The following is a 27,605-nucleotide window of genomic DNA, read 5'->3' as shown; positions in this document are numbered from 1 at the left end:
TAAGAAAGATCCTGAGACACGAGAGAGCAACATCTGAATACTTCAAAGTTCTAATATTCACCTCGAAACTTGTCACAGCCAGCTGAGACAGACCGTCCACGTACGGACCCAAGACTTTATGTTCTCGTACCTTCAGTGACTGTCTGCTCCTGCACAGAAGAAACAGAAACCAAATTATTCAATTCAATTGTATTTATATAGCGCTCTTCACAATGTTCTTTGTGCCAAAGCAGCTTTACAGGAGAAAACCAGAAAAACACAGAGAAGGTAAAACACAGCACACAGCGTAGTGTTTATAAAACAAGCAAGATGATTGTAATAAATAATATCTACAATCGTCAGTCCCCCTGTGAGCGAGACAACACGGCCCTGTGGATAGCGACCCAAACTCCAATGATAAATAAATACAGAAAAAAAAACTTGTGAGAAACCAGACTCAGCCGGGAGGACCAGATCTCCTCTGACACATCACACCTGCTCTCACTGACTTTGATTAGAAGTTACTGAGTAAATGTTTATGAATACAAGGGAGAGCCTTTTAGTTGTGATTTAGTAAATTACATTCAATCTGTTGACGTCTAATTTTGTCTCATTTTGTGACCGATATCAGACAACAGAGGAATGTTATTAGGAGGGAAAATAGATGTAAGTTTAGCTTTAAACTAGGGCTGCAACAACGAATCGATTAAATCGATAAAAATCGATTACTAAAAGAGTTTGCAACGAATTTCATTATCGATTCGTTGTGTCGCGCGACGCGAGACGTTTGATTATAAAAGAAAAACTTTATTTGAGCGCGGAGCGGAGTGAACACACTCGGTCTCTCTCGCACACTTCTCGCTCACTGATGCTAGCAGAGTTCGGCGCCTCATAGACGGGGCGGAGCAAAAAAAAAAAAAAGGCGGAGGCCGAGAAATCAAGGAGAACCAAGTCATCCAAGGTGTGGGAGCATTTCACACTTAATAAAATGAAAAATTGTGTTAATTGCAATATATGCAAAAACGACATGGCATGGCACGGGAGCACCACAGTAATGATCCAGCACCTGAAACGGAAATATGTTGGAGTCTTTGATGAGGAGGAAGGGAGTTCAACACCAGGTTAAGTCATTACAGAATCCTACGTTTGTTCCGTTTTGAAGTGAAGAACGTAATGTCCCTGGTGCTTATGTTTACTCGTTATCCAGCTTGACAAGCATGACAAGTTAGCGTTAGCTCGCTAATAACCGTAGTGAAGCAGGGGTGGTATAGTTACTTTGCACTTTGCATTGCAAGACTAAAGACACGTTTTTATTCAAAAAAAGCTTTTCTTAATTAGTAATTTTGTCTCGTTTTCAGTCCAAATATCTTAAATCAAGATTAATTGACAAGAAAAATTAAGTGATGCTTAAAACTTCTGTTTGAGATTATATCTCATTAAGATTATTTTTCATACCCCATTGGGAGATAATTTTGCTTGTTTAAAGCAAACAATCACTTAATTTTGAGGTGTTTTTTTCAGAAAACAAGACAAAATTTCTTATGCTATTTCATGTGTCTAGTAAATGTATCTTGATTTAAGATTTTTTTGACATTTGGACTGACAACAGGACAAAACTACTTAATTAGAAGAGCAATTTATGCAGTGTATATTCTGTGCTTTCTCCCATATATGCTATTATTGACAATATATGTGTGTGTGTGTTATACTTTTTAATTTAATTTTAAAGTTCTTTTATAGCACTTGGTCATCTTAAGCTGTGTTTAAATGTGGTGTATAAATGAACCTAAGCTTCAAGTGAACTTGAGAGAGAGCGAGTGTGTGTGTAAGTGTGAGAGTTTGTGCATCTGCTAGTGTGTGCGACTGCAGTGTAGTTTAGAGAACAAGTTCTGACATTCAAACAAATCCTGCTAAATTTTCTGATTTGTATTGTTCTTTATTTTTTATAAATTATTAATTGCTCTGGCAGCTCAGGTGGCAGTTTATTAAAAAAAAAAAAACACGTGTTTGTTTTTGTGTTAGTCAACACTATTATTTTATTTTATTATTATTATAACAGCTCAGGAATGATCAAGGAGCAACATGTTTGTGCAGTTTCTAAAGATTCTAGTTCTGTTTTTGAATAAAGGGTTAAAAAGGAATGCTTTTCTTGATTTTGTTTTTTTATCCGATTCACCGATTAATCGAAAAAACAATCTATAGATTAATCGATTATTAAAATAATCGTTAGTTGCAGCCCTACTTTAAACACCAAGTATCGTGAATTTAGCATTAGTGTGACAAGAAGTCTGTCTTTGCTCTTGGTTGGGGAAGGGATTGCCTGGAGCTGGGATGGTCATTACAGCTGAACAGATCTCTTACGGTATCATCTTAAAGACATAGTGGATGAATTTATGCCAGATCATAACTGTATACATTTAATCTATAAAATATAAACTCAAGTTCACCAGACATATGTGACCCTAGCGAACAAAACCAGTTAGCATGGTTATATTTGTAGCAATAGCCAACAAAACACTGTATGGGTCAAAATTATACATTTTTCTTTATGCCAAAAATCATGAGGATGAGTAAATTTCCTTACACATATATATATATATATATAAACTTTATTTTTGTGAGTTGATGCAGCAAAATCATGAACAAAATGGCCGGAAAGTTCACACCAACTACGTGTAAAAAAACATATTGGATTCATAATCTTATAAATAAAGTGTCCTTAGAATATACAACAGCACGTCTTAATAAGGCTAAACCTCTTACTATTGATAACTGACACAATGTTTGGTCCAATATACTAGAATATGTGAATAAATTATAATCACATATTTTTTCTTTCTTCTTTCATCACGAAGCAGGAAGCAGGTCGGTTACCCACTTTTTCTGTCTGGAGGTTTTCTTATTTATTTATTTTATTTATTGATTTATAATGTTTTTTTTTTTGTTTTTTTTGCTTTTGTGAGTGTTTTTCGTTGTATTTTGAACCTATAAAAAATGTTGATCACAAAAAAAAAAAATGGCTGGAAACACGCGTACAAACTTCACTCGCTGCTGCCCGCTCTTTTGGGAATCACCCACTCAAGTATGATCTCTATAGAAAATATGAATTTCTGCTTAAAGTTAAGCCCATAGTGAGCGTGAAAACAAACCTGTTTCTTCTTAGCACTGACAACTTTAAAGGCCATTTTCTCAATATTTTGATTTGTTTTGCAGCCTTAGATTCCATCCGTTATCTCGCCCACATATGGTCCTATCCTAACAAACCATACACCAATGGAGAGCTAATTTATTCAGCTTTCAGGTGATGTTTAAATCACAAATGGACTGGTTTTGAGGTCCAGGGTCACACATAAGCTGACAGTGAACACACACCAAACACATCAGCGTCCAGATGAGAGCAGACAGACGGGTCAAATAAAGTTCTGAGTTCTCTGTAACCAAAGCGTCTGTCGTACGATGGCCAAAACACACAGAGTGATGAGAGAAGACGGTGAAATAGAGACAGAGGATCACAGGCAATATTTCATGACTCATTCGTGTAGAGCGGCCCAAAAACAGATTCACCTCCACCTCACCTAAAAATGCCTCTGATACAATATCAAAGCAAGAGACATTTCATCAAAAGACACATGCATCTCACAGGTTCTTAGGTCTGAAAATCAGAAGAGAGTAAAAGTGGCCATATTCAAGTTAGAGTATTGATATGTAATGCAATGACGTCTAGACGTGCGAGATGTTTTGGGATCTCTCTTCTCACCCTTTGGGATCCAGCAGATCTCTGACTTTCTCGTTGTAGATCTCCATGAACGAGACCTCCACCTTGAAGGAGTGACCTTCGCTCTGGTCTCTGGACACTCTCTCAAACAGACAGCAGCACAGTCTCGGGATCAGACCCGGCTGGTCGCCACTCCCCATCATCGAGAAGGATTTCCCAGAGCCTGTCGGACCACCAACAGAACATTTCAAAGACACCAAGACATGCTACGATGTTATCACAGCCGGCAGACGTGTTGGCACAGGTCAGGGTGAGACGTGAGGGGAAAATTATGACATCATTTATTCAAAACACAACAGAAGATATTTTGAGAAATGTCTCTGTGGTTTCATGTTCGTACAATGGAAGTCAATGGGGTTCAGTGTTGTTTGATTATCAACGTTGTTCAAAATATCTTCTAAAGATCAATGTGTCTCTATGTCATGTACTTTCCTTTAGACATAAAACATATTTAACTGTTAATACTGTGAGTCTGTGTTTATTTGTGAATGCATCTTCTGAAACCAGTAATGTTATAAATGATATCCAAAATCAAGACAAAAACACATTGTTATATTTTGTAAACGAATCCTGTTTTTAGGATCATTCAGATGTTTTGATGTTTGTTGAAGATTGTACCTGTTTGTCCATAGGCAAAAATGCAGGCGTTGTATCCTTGAAATGCATTTTCAAGTATTCCCTCCCCAAGGCACTTGAACACAACCTCCTGACCTGTGAAACAAATAAACACAACCATGACTATCACAACCTTATGACACACATGCACACTCGACCATATCACGACCCATTCTAGTTTCGTTCATTGTTGACGTTTAACACCTCGTGACTACACAAATGGCGCCGCGTTAAAAACTGGCCGCCCAATGAGACTGGTGCTTTTGTTCATGTACCTGGAGCTGCTGAAGCTACAGTAAAACATCACTTGGTGGCGCTCAAGCACAAAACGATCCTGCCGAGCACACATTGACGAAGAGGTGAGTATGAATTCTTCTTCTGTGTGACGAGCGAGTGTCAGAAGCATAAAGTTGCGCAGCGCCATTGAGCACCATCTACGTCAGGGAGTGAGATTGCACGTTCACTCAGCTCAGATAAGCATGTGCGGCTATCGTCCCGGTGTGTACAAATCTTAAAATTATGTTTTTGGTTACATTATTGTACCCTAGTGACCTATTGTGTAGCAGTTTAATATTAGGAACACATAACATTTAACTGTACTTTGAAAATTCTGTCATCATTTGCTCACCCTCAGGTCGTTTCAAACCTATGTAAGTTCCTCTGCTGTGTGGAACACAGAGAAAGATATTTGTAAGAATATTAGCCATTTGCAGATCTGGGATAACATTCATTACCAAGGTGTTTTGTTCTGTTGAACGCAAAATGAGATGATACGAAGAATGTTGAAAAGCAAACAGTTCTGGGGCACTTTTGACTATCATTTACATTTTTCATACTATAGTAGTCAATGATGTTCCTGAACTGAAAATTGCTATCATTCTTCCAAATATGGTCCTTTGTGTTTAGCAGAACAAAGAAAAGTATACAGGTTTGAGACAACCTGAGGGTGAGTAAATGAATTTTGGGTGAACTGTCCCTTTAAAGGCACACAATTAGGTCACTTATAATAAATACTGTACCCAAAAAGACATTTTATTATATTCTGTATACCTGTAAAGGTACAAAAAAGAACCTTATGGTACCACCCCAGTGACAAAAAAAGGTCCAAAGATCTGACAGTGAAATTCAGCACTCACAGTGACAGGATAAAGAGCAAGAGAGAGAAACTACTGTCATGCACAATACATGTACACATACAGGGTTCATATATGGGGTTGTTGTACATATTTTTTTAAATTTCTAGTTTCTTATTTATTGTATTGAGAATGATTACCAACACCTGTCATCCAATGTATATCTACACTATCCTGCATGAAATATGTCACTTACATATGCATCTTATACCACAATTCATGTTTGCTCATTTTTATTGGAAATAACCCTTTCAAGGGCACAACATGACATTAGACTTTGCACTTTGTGAATCAGCAGGCAATTATATTTGAATCTCCTCCTTATAAACTGTAAACTGCAAATCAACTTTCCTTAAAGACTCTAATTATCATTATGATGATATCAGACACTCCATTATGGGCTTCACATGTTTGTGTGCATTAGACTGTAAGTTTGACAGATGAGAGACACAGAACAAATGGAACCATGTAAGAACATGCAGATGATTGTCAAGATTTATGTTGGCCGACTGTCATGAACTATTACCTAAAGATAAAAACAGCAGGCTTTATTTGATCGTGTGGTTAGTTTGAGTCTGTCTGTACACTGATGACACAGTGAAACAATATTTATACTGTAAGTATTTAAGTTTTAAAACTAAGGGGAAGTATTTTAATATAATGTGGTGTGCATAACTTGCAGTCTGCTATACAACAATCTTAGTGTTGTTCACATATTTTTTCAATCGCAATGTACCCATAAATAATCTTCAGCTGATGTTAAATAAGTACAGGGTTCTTATTTTATCAATAAAGAAAACATGAAATAAGTGGAAATGATGTGTTCAGTTTTTGAGCAGGCAAAACAGCATGAATGAAGCTCGCTGACTGTCTGTCAACTGTACATGTGACATTTTACTGTAGTATTTATTTTCATTTGATTGATTTTCAGGATTGTTGGTCACAAATAATTTATTTTATTCATGACTTGATTTATTAAGTATTTCTTTAGTTTTGTATTGTATTTATAATTAATTACTATTTTGATGAGTTTTAATGTGGAAATTTGTGCAAAGTCAATTTAGATTTTTTGAGACTATAATCAAGTATTTCAAGAGCTGTTTGATTTGGATGTTTATATTGTATACATAAATATATTTAAAACTTTCCTTACTCTTACTCCTTTATTCCCCAAACTTTGCATGCTGTTCCCCTTTACCTTTAGATATGTATTGCAGAGGTACATTATTGTAACAATTAGTTACGCTATAAAGCTTGTTTAATTATGCGCTACACTGCGGGCCGTAATCTAAAGCGATATCTATAAAACCGTAAAAAAAAATTCTTAAAATTGATGTGATTGTCATATTCAGCACATTAAACTTCATAAAGAAACTAGGGATGCACCGATATGTAAAGTTTGGCCGATAATGATAATCGATAATTCTTTAACACGATAACCAATATATTGGTCGATATACAGTATCTAAATATTAAAATAAAATTCCCTAAGGCTGAAACAAAAGGCAAAAAATGGACAACTGCTTTTATCTGAAAACATTCACCCGTATATTTTTTATTAAAATTACAGATGTTCTTCCAGAAAAATACTTTCAATAGCCACATGTCGAACAAGTCTCAAGACAGAAAGAAGATGAAGTAGTTTATGGCTGATAATTTATGGCGCTTCCCTGAAAGAAACAGTAAAACTAAAAGTAAATTTTGTTTATTTTATTTGTTACATTGCGTAGTAACAACAATGCTGGACAACGACGGATCTGCTGATGTCAGCTGTTTCCCTCACACGCTCATGTTCACACACTAAGGAACGGCACATTCAGACGCCTGTGTCATTTCCTGAGCTATTCATCTTACAATGCCAAATATAATCCATAATAATCAGGGTGATGTGATTTTAATCAGCGCAGTGAGGAGAGAGGCATTGTGTCTGTGACTCACCGGCATGTTTGGGGACGTTGGACTCATCCATGGACCAGAAGCAGTGATCGAAGGCGAACACCTGCAGACACCAACACAAAAGAGTTTTGACATGTTCTGACATGAGTCTTCTGCCGCCGGTTAACCATAGACTCATAGACAACAGAAGAATTAATGTGTTGTAGTTGTAGACAGACAGAACATGATTCTGCTTGTTTTAAACCTGGAGAAAATCCTTCACCTGAGACAGAGCCTCGGCATATTACTCACATACACTCAGTTGAAACAAGAAATCTAAATGTTTCAATGTTAAAATCCTTTTTGAAATAATACAGAGAGAAATAAGATCAAATGGAGAACAAATTTTAAGATCTCAAACCAGGTCTAAATGAGATGATTCTCATAAAACTCTTTCAAGATTAAATGATTTAATGCATGTTATCTATGCTGGATGTCGACAGGCTTATTTTTATTCATCTTATAAAATAGTTTTAGAATGAAGATGCGAGACCAAAGTGACACCCAAACAAACCAACATAACTGAGATCTCCCAAAGGTCTCCTGAGCTGTGAAAGTCTGAGCATTGAATGATTATCACTCTTTAAGTCTTTTGTTGAGAAACAGTTAATAAGAAAACATAAATCTGGAGAGATTCCTGCTTTTGGAGAGGCCGGATCCCGGAGCAACAGCGTCTGACAGAGAGATTCAGAGGAGCGTTCCTCTTCTCTCACATCACAAACTAAACAATCTTCAGAGGAAAACACAGATGTTCAACTGGATGTTCATCATCTGTTATTATCAGCCGTTCATGAAATAAGTTTCCGTTTTTTTTCTGTTGAGCAGGCGGCAGTTATGAAGAGATATTTCATGAGCACATTTTCTCGTGGTCCCTGGAGATCACCGGGCAACAGACGGAGTCGTTCGGCTGACCCAAATGTTCTGATGACGAACACCGAGCGAGTTGAATGTTCAATTCACTGTAAACACACACGAGGACTACACACCAGTGTGATGTAAAATAGGTCAAAGATGAATTAAGTCAAGAAAACCCATTCTCTCAGTTTCAAAAGGGCCGGCGATGTTGAGCAAATTATTCAGAGTTTAAAAAATCCAATCTGCTATTTTTTTTAATACGCAAATCCAAAATGTAGAACAACAAATATTAAAACAAAACATGTTTAAATGAATGGAAAAATAAAATCACGCAGGGAGAGTTTTTTGGACAACATTATTAAGAGATGACTCACTGAATGTGTTTGAAGCGCTCGGTCACGCTACATTGCTATTGGTTCAAAAATGAGTTCCTGAAATACAACACGGTTACAAGTCTGATGGGTCGAGCTGTGCAAAACAGCCAAGACAAAAAAACTATAATGACACAAAAAATATGTTAAAGCTCAGATGTTGCTCTTTCAAAGGTTTCTTGTTGAGATTCTCAGATGTTAAAACAGAGAAAGAAATGAGAGTGTAATAGTTGAAGCGTGTGGAGGTGTATGTAATGAATGTAAAATAATCTGGATATGGGAAAACTTGATGAGAAAAGTTTGAGATCATATCGAGACAAGTAAGAGCTATGGCAATCATAGAAAACAATTACAAAATAGAAATTTGTCAGCGTGTCTGTATTCTTATTTGTGGTGATTCTCTCTGTTAAGCGATGGAATGTGAGAAACTCTTTTCCTGTGACTCTTCTGCTCGGGTGACCGCAGGGATGTTGGGGACCCCAGAATCCTGGACCCCTGCTAGTGTTTCAGAATTAGTCTGAGCTATAGTCTCCAAAGGACGTCTCTCGTCCACGAGCCAGAGGAGAGAGAGAGGCAACAATACAGCTTTGAGTGAATGTACACTGGCCTCTGTGTGTGTCACACGCTGTACATCTGTACATGTCTCACACACAACATGTGTCTGCGTGTGCACAGGAACACTCAGTCATCAGTTTCACGCACGAATGCATCTTTAATAACACCGTGGAAACACTGAAATTAACAGAAATTTGAAGTCACAGTGAAATAAAAAATGACAATGGCTATTTCTTCATGAAATTTTGCAGCGTTTATTTTAAATAGATTATCAATGAGGGTCATCTTCTTTTTAAAATTTGTGTGCCCTCATATTCTTTAGTTTAAATCTGAAAATGCACTTCCTCAATGACTATCTATCTTAAATGACATATGTAAGACGACTTTGGCGGGGCATCCGTTAACTCTGCTGCCAGTTCCATCTCAAAATGCAACGACATTAAATCAAATCGCAGAGAATGGTGTAAACCACACCCAATGTTTTCTCATTTGAAATTTCATTTCCCTCGGAAATGCGTCAAAATACAATAGTAAAACGATCACAGGGACTTTAAAGTCACATGCAATTAAAAATGGCAATTAGAAAATGTACACAGTGTTGCAGTATTCATTGTAAATTATTTATGCATGTCATTATTTTTTTTATTCATTTGCACTCGTAATGTTTAATCAAAAACGTTAAGCTCCCCTCGAAAAGACCTCTCTTCACTTCTGATCACAAGGAACGATCCTAGGGCTGGGCTGCAATGACTGACAGATTGCAAACTGGATTACACATCTGACTCCAAACACACAACTTTTAAGGATCCGAACAGTACTCTACGAACAAATCAAGTCCCACTCTAAATTTTTTTCTCATTTCAGAAGTTGTTTCAAGCAAATATACGTCATGATACAGAAGAAAAAACAATCGCTACTTCCGTTTCATGTCGACTTTAAAGCTAAATGTAGGGTTCAAATCTGGAATTGGAATCGAAAATTATGGGAATCGGATACTTGATTTAAACTTGAATTAAAATATTCATGATCTATTCCTCTGTGCACACTTTTAGAAATGTGCACATGTTAAATAATGCTATTTTCAATTATAAATATTAATCATATTAACAGTGTTCTGCATTTTTGCAGTCACACCAGAGGACACATTTTATTACTCAACTACCCACATAGAAAACAATAAAGATGTGTCTCTTACCTTTGGCTGTTTTCTGTGTGTGAAGAGATTTGAATGCCACATCGAGACCAGGACACATAGAGAAACAGAGAAAACAAGACGTCAGTCAACAGGTGTATTTCATTTATCACTTCATCACACAACTTACAGTTTAGAAGAACTGAGAAACAATGCGACAGAGTTCTCTCGGTAACTAACACATCACTTTGCTCAACCGATTTCAGTTTAAACGCCTGTCAACTTCCTAAAACTAGTTTATCATTTTAACTTGAACACATGACATAAAGACACTCTTATAAAATAAAAACACACAACAATTATCCAAAACAACGTTTCACTTGCTTCTTCTTGTTGTTTGGACGTTTCATCGCAATGCATTTTGGGATTGCACCACATCCCCAGACGATGGCTTTTGGCGCCGGTCTTATGTTGGGAACGCACCCATGATGCCATGAAACGCTGCTTACGCACCTAACCTCACTACTAAAATACTCCTCAGTTTCCCACAAATGTTTTTCCTCTGAAACACTCCAATGGTCTGACGGATGACTTTCCCATACTGACATTACGTAACCACATCTGATTTGATTACTAAAAATAAACCTTAAAGAACACTTTAGTGCCATGGAAAAGCAGAGAAAACATGCTGGTGCTGGTAAACCCAGAAATCCAATTCATTCAATATCAAAACGTGACTGTGCCAAAGCTGCCCAAAATAACCCTGAAAACATCATGAAGTGTGACATCTCCGTATGTTACATAACAACATTCTCTTTTATTTACTGCTCTTAGCTGATAAGAGCTGAATCTGTGAACATACCTGAAGGATGCCTCACACACTCCCACCTGCGTTAAAAATCCCTCATAGGGATATAATCGCTGATGTGTTTCGATCGTTTATGTCTTATTTCTCTTGAACACAGAGGAAGATATTTGGAAGAATGCTTATAACCAAACCGATCAATGGGGGGCAAAATCTGTTTGGTAATAAGCATTCTTCCGATTATCTTTCTCTGTGTTCATCAGAACAAAGACATTTATACAGATTTGGAACAACTCGAAGGCTTTCCCTTTAATTTAGAGAGTTTGTTGCACTAGGACAGTGGGACAATCTCGTATAATTCATTTACTACACAAGATGATTGATATGAAAGGCCTTAATAGTCAATGGTAAAATAATTGTGGTTATCTGTATGATGAAGGACTGGTGTGTTTGTATGTAAACCCAACATTGTCTCTGTGGGTGACAAGAATAAAATAAAACTATACAGTCTGAGCACCACTTTGCACTTTCTGTGTCACTGCTAATCTGAGCTTCATGCCATTGTGCCTCCAGCCCTCATTAGTGTGCATGAGACAGACGTCCCAGAGAAGAGAGAGAGAGAGAGAGAGAGAGATAGAGAGAGAGAGAGAGAGAGAGAGAGAGAGAGAGGGAGAGAGAGGCGGAGAGAGAGAGAGAGAGAGAGAGAGAGGCGGAGAGAGAGAGAGGGAGAGAGCGAGAGAGAGAGAGAGAGAGAGAGAGAGAGAGAGAGGCGGAGAGAGAGAGAGGCGGAGAGAGAGAGAGGGAGAGAGCGAGAGAGAGAGAGGGATGAGAGGAAGAGAGGGAGAGAGGGAGAGAGAGAGAGTATTGGCCACTAGCGTGTGTAGCGTCCAGCCCATAATAAGAGTTGACAGGGCCAGGGAAGCACCACAGTATGACCAATCCTCCCAATTCACCTCCACTGCACTACAGCTGGACAAAACACATTGACAATATATTTACTGAACATGCTGAACTTACACAACTAAGCAACAGCAAAACATGAATATAAAGCAATTAAAACAAAGAAATTATTCAAACTGACCAGCAGTATTCAGAAACAATGACATGTGACTGCACACAATTCTGATAAAAGCATCATTCATAAAACCTGTAAAATGTAAGTTCATTGTGCCAATCAGAAAGCAGCATTGTGTCTCATTTTTAAAGCTTGTGACTCAGTTTTGTTTTAGTTTTTTGATGGAACTTAAAACCTTATCTGTGGGAAAGGAATCATGAGGGAACTTGAATAATTAAGTGAAAATAAAATAAATAAAACTTCTATTTTAATTTCTCCTCTTTTCTTTCTTGAGCCTCTCATTCAGAAGAACTGTGACTTTGTTTCCACAAAAATCTCAAAAAACATGATTGTTTTTTATTTGAAAAGGTTTTAAAATGTTAGATTATCCCAAAAAATTAACTACCACATGTTTATTTCATATAGACAATCATTAACATAAACATAAACAAATGTGTGCAAGCCCTAACGTAACTTCCACTACACATTCACAAACAATAGAGCGCCTGTAGATTATTTCTGATAACAATCAAAGGAAACCGAGAAGAAGTGTTACCTGACTAAACTTGTCTCTACAATATTATACATTTAGACTGCGATACCAAGCTCAACCACTAGATATCAATGTACCATACATTTTTTTTCAAATGCGATAAAGTTACACGAATCATCTAACAAATTGTTTATTAAGTAAAATTATCATAAAATAACATTCAACAAATCATATGTTTGATACATTTATAATACAATAAAATATTGTATTATATAAATTAATATGAATATGAATATACATTCAATAAAATAAAGATATATTAGCATCAACCCAGACTGGAAGTTAGCTCTGGGCCAGGCGCGTGGGTCAGATGAAACTCTCTACACAAGCAATTTTGTTACATTGATACATTGACATGTTACATTTCTACTGAAACGATACATTGTGTTGCCATGATGATTATACTGCCACACCCACAGCAGATCTTCATTGTATATATTTATATATATGAAACATATATATGTTGCTCTGCAGTAAATGCTGCTGTGTTAAATTATTGTGTGTGTTTACTGACAGACTGCAGTGGTGCATAACAAAACCACACTGTTATTAAAATCATTTGAGAATCTACATGTTTCAGACTGTGTTCAGTCAGCAGTGCGTACTAATCCAAAACCCAACACATGAAGAGGACATGACACACCACATCAGGAAGGAAGAAACCTGCCCTTCCCAAAGAGCAATCAGTCTCTCAACTAAAACAAAACTAAGACACAATGTCCACCCGTCACACATTTCAGACCCACATCCAATCCACGGCACGTTCACATCTCAACATATTGTCATGTATCCAACAACACTGAAGTAAAAACATAGAGAGACTTTCTGGAGGAGGATATGGCTAAATGACTCTAAACCTGTGGTTCTCAAACTGGGGGCCATCGCGCTAAGGGGGGTCCCATGATGGATCTAGGGGGACCACAGATTTTGTGGCATTTTATAAAATATAGAAATGCATCATAAACTTTATGCAATCAAACATTAGAAGAAAAAAAAACCTCCAACGGAAATAATTGATTTTTCAGGATTGTATAATAGAATATGTTTTTGGTTAAAAAAAATCTAAGTTTAAGATTATACACTTTTATTTGGGGGGCTGCAAAGCGATGCACACTACACAATGGGGGCCTTACAACGAAAAGTTTGAAAAAAAACACTGCACAAAACTTACAAAACATTATGACTAACTACTGTTCCATTTCAACACAATCTTTCATTTCTCAAATGTTACAGTGAAGAAGAGGAATAATGCCGCTGTTTAAAAGCAGATTCGTCATGGGTGAAAAATGAATCAAGTGAGGACACTAAAAGGCCTGTTTTTCATGATAACTGAATTAGAAACAATGAGTCCGATTAAATCGTCCAAACACTGTCACATCAGATGTTTCAATAACCCCCCTCAATATTGAAACTGTTATTGGAACGTCACGCTTTCAGGCCGCTGTTGAAGCCGGCGGCAGCTGTCTCTAAGCAACACATCAACACACAAATCTTGACCTGTGAGTCCAACATCTACACAGACAAGTGAGCAGTAAAGTGTGGCTTGATGAAGTATGAGCATTAGACAACTTAATATCATAAAAGAGCAACAAGAACACACTACAACAGTGTGAAGAAGTTCGTAAAAATGTTGAATGTGTGCCAGTCTCCTCCCCTCGGAGCATTCATGATGACATATTTAGTGTTGTACCACACCCCTCTCTGACCCCGTCTCCTCTAACAGGCGCCCCATTGACAAATAAAGATTCGCACTGGGAAACTCCAAATTCAAGAGTCACTGAGATATGATTCTTGATCTTACAGATGGATTTTTGTTATATGATTTACATTAAACTGACTACTGAGGCTGCTGTGAAACTGTCCAGACTAAAAGCAACTTCTCAAATAAAAAAAGCGTTTTGGAAGTATTGAACTACTAACAAACATGATCTTATAACATTTAATCTGTGAAACAAGGCAGTATCTTTTGAAATATAATAGACCAGTGGTTCTCAAACCTTTTCGTTGTAAGGCCCCCTTCGGGTAGTGTGCATCGCTTTGTGCCCCCCCAAATAGAGACTTGTAATCTTTAACTTAGAATTTAATTAAACTAAAAAAATATTCAGTTAAAAAATGCTGGAAATCAATTATTTTGGTTGGTGGTCTTATTTTTCTGATGTTTGATTACATAAAATCTATAATAAATCTTTATATTCCATAAAATGATCCCCTGTATTAATCTTTGGGTCCCCTAGTTTGAGAACCACTCCACTAGACAATAATAATGAAAACAATAAGGGTGATTTAAATTATACCAAGTAAATAAAATCTGCATTATAGCTGATCCTCTTCAGCATAGTCAGTATTTATGTAGAAATGTTCTCTTGTCATGTTCTGAGATGCTTTTTTAAACATTTTTGAAGGAATTCACATCTATTCTGGTGAGTAGGTTTTGTTCCACCATTCTTACGTCATCCATATCATAAAACATGTTTATTTTCAAATGAAAAAAAATCTGAACGACCTTCAAACTAAATTAAAAAAAATCTATTGATTTGATCCTAAAGCCAGAAGTATAGTCCCCTTTTAAGCATACGTGAGGGACAGCGTACATTGCGCTAGATGCAAATTGCGTCAACAGAATAGTATGCATACCACCTGAATTTTGTTACCTAGTGTAAGCGCAGGTAAAAATAAAAAGAATGGGCAGGTCCAGTGTGTGCATTCAATTTCTTGTAGTAATTAGTTTAACCACCAGTTGGGAACTGTGTACTGGGACCAGCGATTCAAGGGAGTAGAAAAAACCTAACCTCTGTAGGCCCGGAGAGGTATTTCAATATGTCGTAATGTCCATGCGTCATAACTCTTGTATACACGTATGATTTTAAGGAATTATACTTTGCAAGGCTGTGCATTCGGCTGTACCCGTGCGCTCGTGGACACCTAAAGAAAAGTTCGGTGTGATGCTGAACTGCTTTCCACTCATCCCCCATCACTGCAGCTCATCACTAACAGCCGGTAAATCACTTTACACAACAACAGAGAGAGAGAGAGAGAGACAGAGATGGAGGGGGAGAGAGAGAGACAGAGATGGAGGGGGAGAGAGAGAGACAGAGAGAGAAAGAGAGATAGAGAGAGAGAGAGAGAGAATTTTGTAATGGTGGAGAAAGTGGGAAAGAGCAGTTAAATGAAACATGAAAAATGATGGCTGTATGGAGAGTTGGGATTCACAAATATCATGAAACCACTTTTAGGTCAAGATTTGCATGAATGTTTTCTATCAACACAGCCACACCTCCTGCACAATAGAGAAGAGACTCTGGGGAATTTCATTGTTTTATCAACATTCTCCTGCGTAAGAACACAAGTCATTTCAAATCAGTGAAGACATCAAAAACGGAAGGAAAAACTTTTCAGTTTTCCCTCATGTAAACGTACTCTTAGAGAACACTACTGTAAATATAGTGCACCTCTCTGAGTCTCTCCATCTTAAAGGAACAGTTCACCAAACATTTCATTTATTCACCCTCACATCAAGTCTGCAAGAGTTTCTTTCTTCTGCAGAACACAACAGAAGATATTTTGAAGAATGTTGACTGTCCAACTACTCTTAACCCCATTGACATCCATTGTATTAACACAAAACCACAGAGACATTTATCAAAATAGCTTCTTTGTGTTGACTTTTAAAGTGATAACAGCTGATTTGATTCAGTAGTAAACAGGTGAAATATGAATGCATTATTTAGGAATTAAAGTACAGGTGTCATTCTTGATGTGGTGTACACATGGCCGTTGTAACCAAATGCAAAAGCGGATCATTCATGCACACATGTCGAGACAAAAGAGGCATTCCAGAGGTCGACCATTTGACCAAGTCTACAGTGTCGCAGACGCCAGATGAGTTCCGATAACAAAAGGAGTTAAACTTCATAATCTCACCGTTTCCTATTACACAACGATGATAACAATGCTCAATGGAGTTCAGTGTTGTTTGGTTTGAGCTGAGAACACAGGACACCTCTGGTATAATGAAACTTTCAAATCAAGCAACAGAAACTGTGGAAATGACCGGGCATGTTCAGGGTAAACTAGTAAAGCTGTTAACTGTTATTTTAGTCATTCTGTTGTGGCGTTACCGGTCGACTGGGAGTCCACAGAATAAAGCTTTAATGGGATTATTGCTTTAATAGTTCATTAAAGTAACTGTTGACGTTCACGGTTGACAGATAACATCTTGGAATAAGACAAGACAAAGATTTTTCAGAAATGATTGGTTTTCCTGGCAACACCCCAAAACGAATCCATGTGTGTTTGTGTTGATGGCAATAACATCTACATTCTCTGGCTCTGAAACACACAAACACTGCAGCAGGTAACACAGAAATACAGCTATTCAGACTGAAATACATCCAGAGATACAACACTTTACAATGCATTTCAGAAAAGCACTGACTTGTCTCACTTGGACAGACTCACTATTTATTTAAATCGTCGTGCCCAATTAGTCCAAACCACAGGCATCTATTTCATGACTTTCAATGTATTAATATTTCTACACATAATGAATGTGCACACATACAAACACATTCTTTTCAGATCTATATCAGACATGTGTGTTCAGATACCATGGGCGGCTCAGGACAGAGTAAATCACCCAGCCGCCATAATTACTTCACATCAGAGATAAGATGAAAATTACAGGGTTGGTTGAGCAGGAATTATGAGATAAAACACTTTCACTTGAGAAACTTCAATACATCTGCCTTGCAAAACCATCCCAAAGCACCAGCGCTATTTAAAAAAAAAAATCAAGCTCTTTTCACTTCAGACATGAAACACCATCACTGCAAACCCTCCGTTACAGTACAGACGTCCACAGCGCTATTCCCCGCTATGTTCCCTTCGTTTCTAAACAGCCGCCTCGGGTCATCCCAGCTACTTAAAGCACTTGCACGGATTCATATTTCAGACTTTTAGAAGCTGAGAGAATAGAAATGTGACTCCTGGAGATGGCCTGAAGCCGCTGTCGCACTACAATTATCACATGAGCTTCAATACGAGCCTGCCGTGAGAGCCACACAAGACACATTAACACTCAAAGAGACGTTTCTAACAAATCCTCCTCGACGTAACCCAACATTTACTACATCCGTGAAGCCCTGAACACATTCAAACTTAATACATGTAAAGACAAATCAACTGCCTGATTCTACAGAAGCTGTTCCGATAGTGTCACACCGGGTTCATACCAACGCGAATAAAGCGGTTTGCACGAGAAAATTACATACAATGTCAATGCAAAGACACGTATAGATGTGAAATCGTTTAGGAAAGTTTGTGATTTTCACGTGAGTGACGCAATCTGACACATATTTTCAACCTTCGTACTAGACGAAATAGAGACACGTTAACAGTAATTGCACCGCCCGTTTCATGTCATTCGCACAACGTCAATCTCGTCTTCCGCAAAGGTTGAAAATATATGTCAGATTGCGTCACTCACACGAAAATAACAAACTTTTCCAGACAGTAATATGGAGCGCGTTCTTCGCGTTTGGTGTGAACCCAGCAAAAATGTGAAACAGAAGCTGCATTAAAACACATTAACAAAGACTGTTTAATGCGACTCAGTGGTTTGTCTGAATGTTGTGAATATAAAATGATCCTTTCAAACTAATCCAAAAGCTACATGTTGAGGCTGGTCACTGTATCACGTACTGATGCTTTCACACTGAACGATGACACATCTGTGTTAAAGACGTCTTTAGAGACCTAATGTAAACTCAACCTACAAAAACAAATTATAACTACACAAACCATTTACACACGACACACACATCTAAGGAGCTTTCTATTTCTCTTCTCTATGCCCTGAAGCTTTGTTCAGGTACATGTATAAACTATTAAATGTGATGTACATCAAGCGAGAACAGACAGATGCATGTACAGCCGTTGGGCTGTTTCAAATCACAGACAGGGAGGGAGTAATGTATGAAAATACAATCATAAGTATTCAGGTCAGTGTCTGGTGTTAATCTCTCATTTATTTATACTAAAGTAAAATGTTGAATGGAATATGTTAAACAAAGTTTCATTAAATTTGTTCAGCTCGTGAATGAGATTCAGTTTCTTTGAACGCTCAACACGCAATACCCAAAACATTAACATGCGGTATTTGCATACAGTAAGTGCCTTGAGTTTTGCACGAGTGAATATCAGATAGTACTAAATATATTATTCCAGGACTTTTACTTCTAAAAATGAGAGTTAAATGGGCTGTAATATCGAGGTGTGATTTTTGAGACACGATAAGTTCTATGACACTTCGCAAAAGTATTCTTTCGGTGAAACTTCTTATTTATTTTTAAACAGATACAGATTCAATAGCAGATTTTGAAATGTGAAATATAATATTGAAAATTTTTCTGAACACTTTCAAATAGTGTCATTTACAGCGACTGCAAATCTGGAAATTACTACTTTATGAAATGGTTACATTTTTGCCTTTTGACAATTCCGTGAAAATGTCAAACTTTTTTGGTTCAAATCACTTTTTTTTTCTATACTAAAGAGCACAGATATCAACATTTGGTGATTCAAACACCCATGTGAGGTCTCTTCACGTTTCTAAAGCGTTTGTTTTATTTCTAGTGCATTTATTTTCAGTCTACTAAGAGACATTTTCAGGACTGTCATCTCCATAACAGTTCATATTCCTCATAAATGGGGACATGGAAATTAAGATAAAGTAACTATTTGATGTTCTATGAAGAGGTATCACTTCTACATTTGTTTGGTATTATTGCCTCAGGTTTGAGCATTCTAAATCACAGAAATCCTATAAAGTTGGTCATCTCCAAAAAAACGTGTCCTTTTTTGGTCACATCCATTATGCATGTTTATTTTCCCTTTTTAAAATAGAAAACGTGTGCATAGACTGGTAAAATATAAAAAATGCTTCAGTATATTGCTATCAAATACACGTTTTTATGTCACATCCATAACGCTGGAATAGCTCCTTTTTTCCAGCTATAACAATTTTTAAAAAGTTTCATAAATATCGGATGTTATTCAAATACAAATCATAGGCTCATATCATGGAAGTAGAAACAAATACGATATTCTTACAGAGCTACCTTCCTTTGTGAGTGAGAGAGCTGATCTGATCTCCTTTCATATTTAAAACCATCATAATATCATTTTTAAACTAACTCTTTAATTTCCATATTGTCACAACTTGGGATAATATCATACTGTAGTCTGTCTCTTTTGTGCAGTATGACGGATGAGAGATCAGATGATCAGACTGTGAACTGTGTAAGACGAGCCGATGCTTACCTGTTCATTCTCCAGCATCGGCTGTCCACCTGCCTGACCGTGTACTCGTGATGCTCTGTTTACACTGTCCTGACTATATTAATCCACCCGCTACCCTTCTGACCTTGAGGCGACGTGAAGATTTCACCGAACCCTGTTCAGGAGTCACAAGATCCAAGAACTCGTGATCCACAGCGGAAGTGCCCATGAGAAATGCCACAGTTCCATACGAATGTTTCTATTCTGAGGAACTTTAAACCAAGGTTGTTTTACTTCACTAATATTACAACTTTGAAAACGTTATTGTTCATTGAAATCAAATAAAATATGAACTAAATTTTAACTAAGCAAATTTAAATGTTGCCTCAAAAATCAGGTGAATTAAAATTATAATAATAAACAAAAACTAAAAGAAACTAAAATGTATTTATTTTATTTAGCAACATTAAAAATAACCCAATATATATAAAATGACAAAAGCATATACCAAAATTGATAAAATTAGCTAAAATTAGAAATAAAAGCTAATTTAAAATATGAATTGAGCTAAAATGAAAACTCCAATAACTGCTGTAAACTAAACTGAAATCTAAAATGAATTCACATGCATATTGCGTGTTGGTCTGCTGGCAGCCACATTGTTATGTCATGTTACATGTTTTGAGCTAGTGACACGTTTTTAACATTTTTCCACATTATCTGCAAGAACTTCACAAACAGAAATATCACATCCTTGTCCCTCACTAACTCACAGATGAGATCTCTCCACTATCTCCATTATTTCTCCTTCACATCAGTGAGATTAAATGGAGATCGAATGAATTTGCTTAAGTCTCTGAGAAAAAGAGTCAGAAATGTGTGTCATGAGAGTTTGATGTCAACAACGTGTCAAACTGAGCTCACATTTGTCTCGTCTGCAATCAAAAGTCAATATTAGTGAAGATCTCAAACATTTCTCATCACATTTACTCAAATCCAGATGATTTCACCACCAGACTCTTCACCAGTTTACACAATTACTCTCTCATTTCTTTCTTTCTTTCTTTCTTTGGAGACTAAGTTGATAGCCTACTTTAATAAAACACAACGGAGACTTCCGAAGACAAAACAAAACATTTTCCTCTGAGCAAGTAAAGATGTCAGTTTGTCATCAGACAATAACAAGAAGCAACACTTGAGTGGTGTTAGAACATGAGGCCTGTGCAGGAATTCCACAGCGCCGCAGAACTTTCCCCAGCACATGCCACACAGATCACGCCCCGAACCCAGAGCCGCCCCACGGGCCCCACGTTCACCTCTGTTACTCCTGAATAAACACACACAGGCCACTAAACCACATGTAAAACATCAAAGCTAAGACCCCCAAACTCTCCTGAAACTCTTCTGCCCACCACAAAAACACATGAAGGGGATTCAAACAGACGCCTTTCACCTACAACGAGGAGAAGCTGAGTTTGCATGACTCACATCACATATGAAAAGCAAAGCACACATGTAATGCACACATGTAATGCACATATGTCATGCATGTACCTGTTTTCTGCTTTGGCGTTGGAGGGCGGCGGGTGCAGAACAGTCTGGTTTTCCTCCATCTCAACGACACATTTTGTGCTCAGTTCAATCTCTGCAAAGGCAAAAGTTGTCAAAAGTTCACTACAAGTTCCTCCTCGTGAGTTTTGTGCATTACAAACAAACGCACACAGCCGTGAAGTGTTGATCATATGAAACATCGCACTTGACGTGCATTAAAACAGCCCGACGCGTTGTGTACTTCACGTTCCCTCAGTTAAAGTGACAGGTTTCGTCTGTAAATATTGGCGATCAAGTCACGTTTTAAGTGTCTCTTACCTCTCCGGTTCATGGGTCGAACTCGAACCGCCACTTTGACTTTCGTATCGGACATTTTGACGGAGTTTAAAGGCTCGAAGTGGAGGAGAAAGCCGCTAGCCGCTCCTCAGAGCTAGCCGAATATTATGAACATGAGAAGAGTCCCACAGACGCGCGCGAGGTGTTTAAACACGGACAAAACAACGCAAGAGTCCATAACAGAGATGAAAAACACGCAAAGTTAATCCACGTGAGATCGCGAGGGGTTAATGTGTGTGTGGTGATGAAGGAGATCTGATCCCGAGTCAGACTGCCAGCAGCATCCACACCGCCATCTTCACTCACTGACCCAACAACACACACACACACGGACACACACAGGAAAAATGACATCAACTAAATCCATAGATGACAGAAATAAGGGCTAACTAAAGGTCATGGAAAATGATTGCATTCTTAGATTTAAAAAAAACTATTGATAAGTTTTTTTGTCCACAGGGGACCTCATCTGGTCTCCACATTGAGTCCCCATGAGTTGGTGTGTATTTAGGTCCCCACGCTGTGTGCATGAACATACATGAGAAAAATGACACACAAGCTGTGTGCATAAAAACATACATGAGAAAATGACACATACGCATGCTCTATGCATTAACATGCATGATAAAAATGACACACGCATTCAGGCTGTGTGAATAAGGACATACATGACACAATGACACACACACATACACTGTCTACAAATGAACATACATGAGAAAAACTACACACAAACACACACAAGCTGTGTGCATGAACATACATTAGAAAATGAAACACACACACACACATGTGCATGAATAACATGAGGAAAAACGACACACAAACACACACAAGCTGTGTGCATAAGGACATACATTAGAAAATGACACACACATGTGCATGAATAACAGGAGAAAAACGACACACAAACACACACAAGCTGTGTGCATAAGGACATACATTAGAAAATTACACACACACACACTATCTGCATGAACATACATGAGCAAAACGACGCACAAACACACACACACACACACACACTGTGTGCATGAATAACATGGGAAAAATGACACGCAAACACACACAAGCTGTGTGCATGAACATACATCAGAAAAATGATACACACAAACACGCACACACACAGTGTGCATTAATGTGGTGTATGGAAAACATGACGTCAGTTCACAACACAGAAACGCTATCTGATGCAACATGAGAGAAGACAAGAACACACACACAACATGATAGAAATGACATGAAGTGAAAGTGATGGTGAATTCACATTTATTTGTATAGTGCTGTTCACAGTACACATCATTTCAAAGCAGATGTACAGAAAATACTGTTCAAGAAAATAATGTTAATATTTACATTTAGCATATTCATTTATCAGACGCTCATGTTCAAAGGTTCTTTCAAACAAGAGTGAGAACTCATCCTCTGGTGTTCTTAACTCCTGTAACATTCAGATCTCAAATCATTTCAGAAATTGAATTGCAAGCCCAGTGTCAACACACACAGGGTCATTTTTATAATTGAAATGTAATGTCTTCATTGTACCCCACACTCCTAAAAATAATGCTGCAATAAAAGAAGCATTTCATCAGATAATGAGCTGCAGGATCGGAAGAAACTTTCTGTGTCACAAAAGATTCTTTGTCTTTGAGAAAAGGTTTTTTAGAACATAAATAGAAAGAAATGGTTCTTAAACCTTTGACTGAATGGTTCTTTGAGTTCTTCTATGGCACAGAACCTTTTGTAGCACATTTATGAAGGGTGCCCCATGAAGAAAAAATGCATTCATAGGTAACACTTTATAATAACTTTCATTAGTAAATCATTAACAAACATTATGCTTAACAAATCATTAGTTGCCATATATTCAAATAGCTAGAAACGTAAGATAATGTGTTTGTTAATATTTACTAATAAACTTATTAAACAGCTCCTAATGATTAACAGATCATTGTTTAATGTAAATTAAAATGCTTTCAATTGTCATTAAACTTTTAATTCATATGAAAATGCAATTCTTGAAAATCTACAAATTGATTTTAACAGATGTTATACAATGATTGAAAACTTTTTTTTGTACAACACTTGTGCTGCATGATCATATGAATTTAATTGAAGAACATATGTCAAGATTAACTACTAATCTGATCAATTTCTTAATAATTTATAAATGAAGTTTTTAATCATTATCATTTGAAGATTTTTAAGAAGTGCATGATCATATGAATTGAAAGTTTAATGACATTAGTAAACATTAGCAAGCATCTCATATTTCTAGCTATGTGAACATAATTAACTATTGATCTGTGAAGCATTATATAATGTTTGTTAATGATTTATTAACGTAAATTGCTATAAAGTGTTCCCCATTAATGTTTGAGGGACTTTTATTTATTACATTAACAGTTTGTGTAGAACAGGTGCATTCTGGGAACAGGTGTATCCTGAAAATGAAATCAAAACCTTTGAATTATCCTGAAGTTCTTTCATCTATATTATTTATTACTTATGTCCATCACGCATTTCGTCAAAAAAGAACGTCAGAAGAAAGTGTAGCCACTAGTGTTGGGTAAGTTACTCTGATAAAGTAATGAATTACTAGTTACTAATGACATATTCAATAGTGTTATTAGATTAATGTACAAATGACTCTCTACAAACAGTATTTTATTACTTATTACTAATGACTTTCTATATCCTACATCAAGCTTGATTAGTTCAGTGATTCAAGGATAGACATGAAAGGTCTCTTTTAATTCATTCAAATAAATCATATTAAAGTACATAAGTACTCTTATTAACTGACCAAAGTATTATACATGTGAGAAATAAAGCACAGATTTTAAAGCTCGACTTTGAATTTTGACGTCAATTCCACGATTGCCAAACACATATATATATTACTCACAGTATTTAGTTTAATTACATCAGAAGTAACTGTGATTAAATTACAGAAAAAAAATTGAGTAATCCCTTACTTTACTTTTTCAAGGGACAAGTAATTCAATTACAGTTACTCATTACTCAGTAACTAGTTACACCCAACACAAGTAGTGATGGTCTTAAGAAAACCATGATTTACATTTATTTTGATCTCAACTAGAAAGGGAATCTTAGTTATCAGTTGTAATGTTGGGCTCATAAAAGACTGATAACTCAGCTCAGTGAATGTGCTGTAGAACTTCACTGTGTGATCTCCTCAATCCACAACAATCAGCACATTTGAGTCTGTTGACGGCAGTCGTGTGACTGGGGGTTATATTGTGCCACCTGTGTCAAAAGAGCAAAATCATTCCTGAAGATTTTCAAACACCTCCTAAGATGCTCCACAACAGCCTCGTTTCCTGAAACCCTGCAGCACGCCAGCGACCGCAGACACGTCAGGTGTTTCACAACCACTGGAGTCCAACAAGAGCTGGTTCTGGGCATCCGTCAGCAGAAACCTGTCCCGGGACATCAACAACAACAACCCAGGACAATTTAAAATACATTTTGACCGTCCCTGTGCGTCTGTGACCACCATGTGTCCGTTTGATGCCGCGGCCACATCAAGCAGGTGAGAGACGTCCGCAGGGTCGTGTCCATTTAACACCCAAAACTATCAAAACACGTAGGTACGTCTCTCCGGGCCGGATCTATACCACAAGGGTTGATAATCATATCCCAAACACTGAATGGACACAGTGGTCTCGAGCCCGGGCCTTCAGTTTATTTCTGGATGATGAGCAGGTGGCCTGGGATGACCTCACGAGCAAAGGACCTCTTGGAGATCAGGGAGTGCTCGACATTCAGAGGTTCTGCCCGCTTCGCAGGGTTCCCTAAAAAATGGACACTCCAGCATCAGGATGGGACAGAGCGCAGACACACTTCTGACACAGCACGTGGCCGCAGGAAAGATTATGGACTGAAGCACACTTTACACTCCAGCAGGTTGACATGGATCTATGCGAGACGGGTTCTTTTGACATAACATTCACCATTCATCTGGGATTTAAACACTGGCCTAATGACGGGCGGACGGGATGAAGGAGAGATTTATGATAGTAACCAGCAAACAAACATCACATCATGTGACTGCAAACACAAACTGAAGGTCTGCACTGCCCTCAGCTGGCCAAAACACAACATCTGCTTTTTATTGAAGGAGCGCAGAAATATCACAGCAAAGAGTGATGAACCTGTCTTGAAGTGATAGTCCATCAAGAAAAATGTATTTATGTCCTCTGTGTTCCCCACTCTTTCTTCGGTAGAACACAAAAGAAGATATTTCGAGAAATGTCTTGTGGTTTTGTGTTCGTGCCGTGGAGTTCAGTGTTGCAACATTCTTCAAAATATCTTCTTTTGTGTTCTGCAGAAGAAAGAAACTCACCCAGTTTGACGTGACATGACAGTGAATAAATAAAGAATTTTATGATTTCTTTTGCATAAACTGTTTTTCATGGGTCCTCAAATCTAAGCAAATTCTTACATACTTACAAGCCGTCAATTACATTTTTTATTTCTGCATTCCTGTTATTTTTTATGAAAAATACAAAGCGCTTATTTACGAAGCACATGCACTGAAATTAAGCTCCACATTTTTATAATGAGAATGTGTCACGTGTGATGTCACAACCGCTGCAGATCGAATCAATTCTTTATGAAATGAGCCACAGGAACAGAAACCACAGCTCTTCTGCTTTTAAGTTTTATTTCCATAGTGCTTTTCACAATATTCTTTGTTGCATAGAAGCTTTTCATACATTATAATAAAAAATGGTAATATATGAATAAATGAAAACTACAGTATATGATATTAAAACACATGGTATTATTGGAAGATTGTCTCCATGCAGTGTGCATACGGATGTGCATAAATATGCTGGATTGTTAGAAACAGTACATTTTTCAAATAATGTATGTTATTTGAAATATTATCACTACTGGAAACTTAGAAGTACAATATTGTATATTTGAATAATTGTAATAATACCATAACATTCAAAAAGTGTGTTTAAATGAAAAGCTTGCATCAAATTCAAGACAGCTCCTGGCCTACAAGACCACCACTGGTTTGGCACCCTCTTAACTTCATTCACTTATGCAGACTTATGTCCCCGTCAGATCTTTACGCTCTGCAAACGAACAACGTCTTGTGGTGTCATCCCAAAAAGGTGAAAAATCGCTCTCACAAACCTTCTCTGGATCGGTTCCACATTTGTGTAACGATCTGCCTGCTGCTACAAGATCTGTAGATTCTGTGATCATCTTTAAGAATCGTCTGAAAACACAACTCTTCTGTGTGCACCTGACTGATCATTTCTGATTTCTATATCTTTTCTACAATATCTCATAAAAATATAATAAAAAAGCAAGCTTAGATAAACTAAACTTGGCTCTGTATACTGTAGTAGACTTTGTGAGAGATGTTTTTATTGCTTGTTGTTGTCCTAATGTTTGACACAATTGCTTCCATTGTTTACCCAACTTGTAAGTCGCTTTGGATAAAAGCATCTGCTAAATGTAAATGAAAAGCAGAATTGTGATGTCTTCAGAACAGAATAGTGTCAGTGCTTTAGGTTATTTTAGTCTGTGCTGACTGAAATCGGATGCGGTGTTTCTATATGAGACCCAGCTGAGGTCATGCAGAAGAATTCAGTCGTGTCAGGTTTTTTGACTCGCCTCTAAATCATCCTCCA

At 37.3% G+C, this 27,605-nt stretch overlaps 1 protein-coding gene across 5 annotated transcripts in view; it reads right to left on the bottom strand.

The window, feature by feature from the left end:
• kif13a (kinesin family member 13A) overlaps positions 1–22,216 on the bottom strand; it is a 50,321-nt gene extending 28,105 nt beyond the window's left edge. For all 5 annotated transcript variants that reach the window (XM_056761832.1, XM_056761834.1, XM_056761835.1 and 2 more), the window contains exons 1-7: positions 21,910–22,216; positions 21,595–21,685; positions 10,414–10,426; positions 7,441–7,501; positions 4,373–4,465; positions 3,737–3,917; positions 62–149 (exon numbers count right to left, since the gene is read on the bottom strand). In XM_056761832.1, coding sequence (XP_056617810.1) covers positions 62–149; positions 3,737–3,917; positions 4,373–4,465; positions 7,441–7,501; positions 10,414–10,426; positions 21,595–21,685; positions 21,910–21,964 — 582 coding nt within the window. In that variant the 5' untranslated portion in view covers positions 21,965–22,216. The remainder of the gene's footprint in view (positions 1–61; positions 150–3,736; positions 3,918–4,372; positions 4,466–7,440; positions 7,502–10,413; positions 10,427–21,594; positions 21,686–21,909) is intronic.
• Positions 22,217–27,605: the final 5,389 nt, after the last annotated feature.

This window comes from Triplophysa dalaica, chromosome 12, assembly GCF_015846415.1.
Source record: "Triplophysa dalaica isolate WHDGS20190420 chromosome 12, ASM1584641v1, whole genome shotgun sequence".
NCBI classification, from domain to species: Eukaryota; Metazoa; Chordata; class Actinopteri; order Cypriniformes; family Nemacheilidae; genus Triplophysa; species Triplophysa dalaica.
The sequence above is the reverse complement of the archived record's forward strand: the minus strand, read 5'-3'. Positions and strand labels throughout refer to the sequence as shown.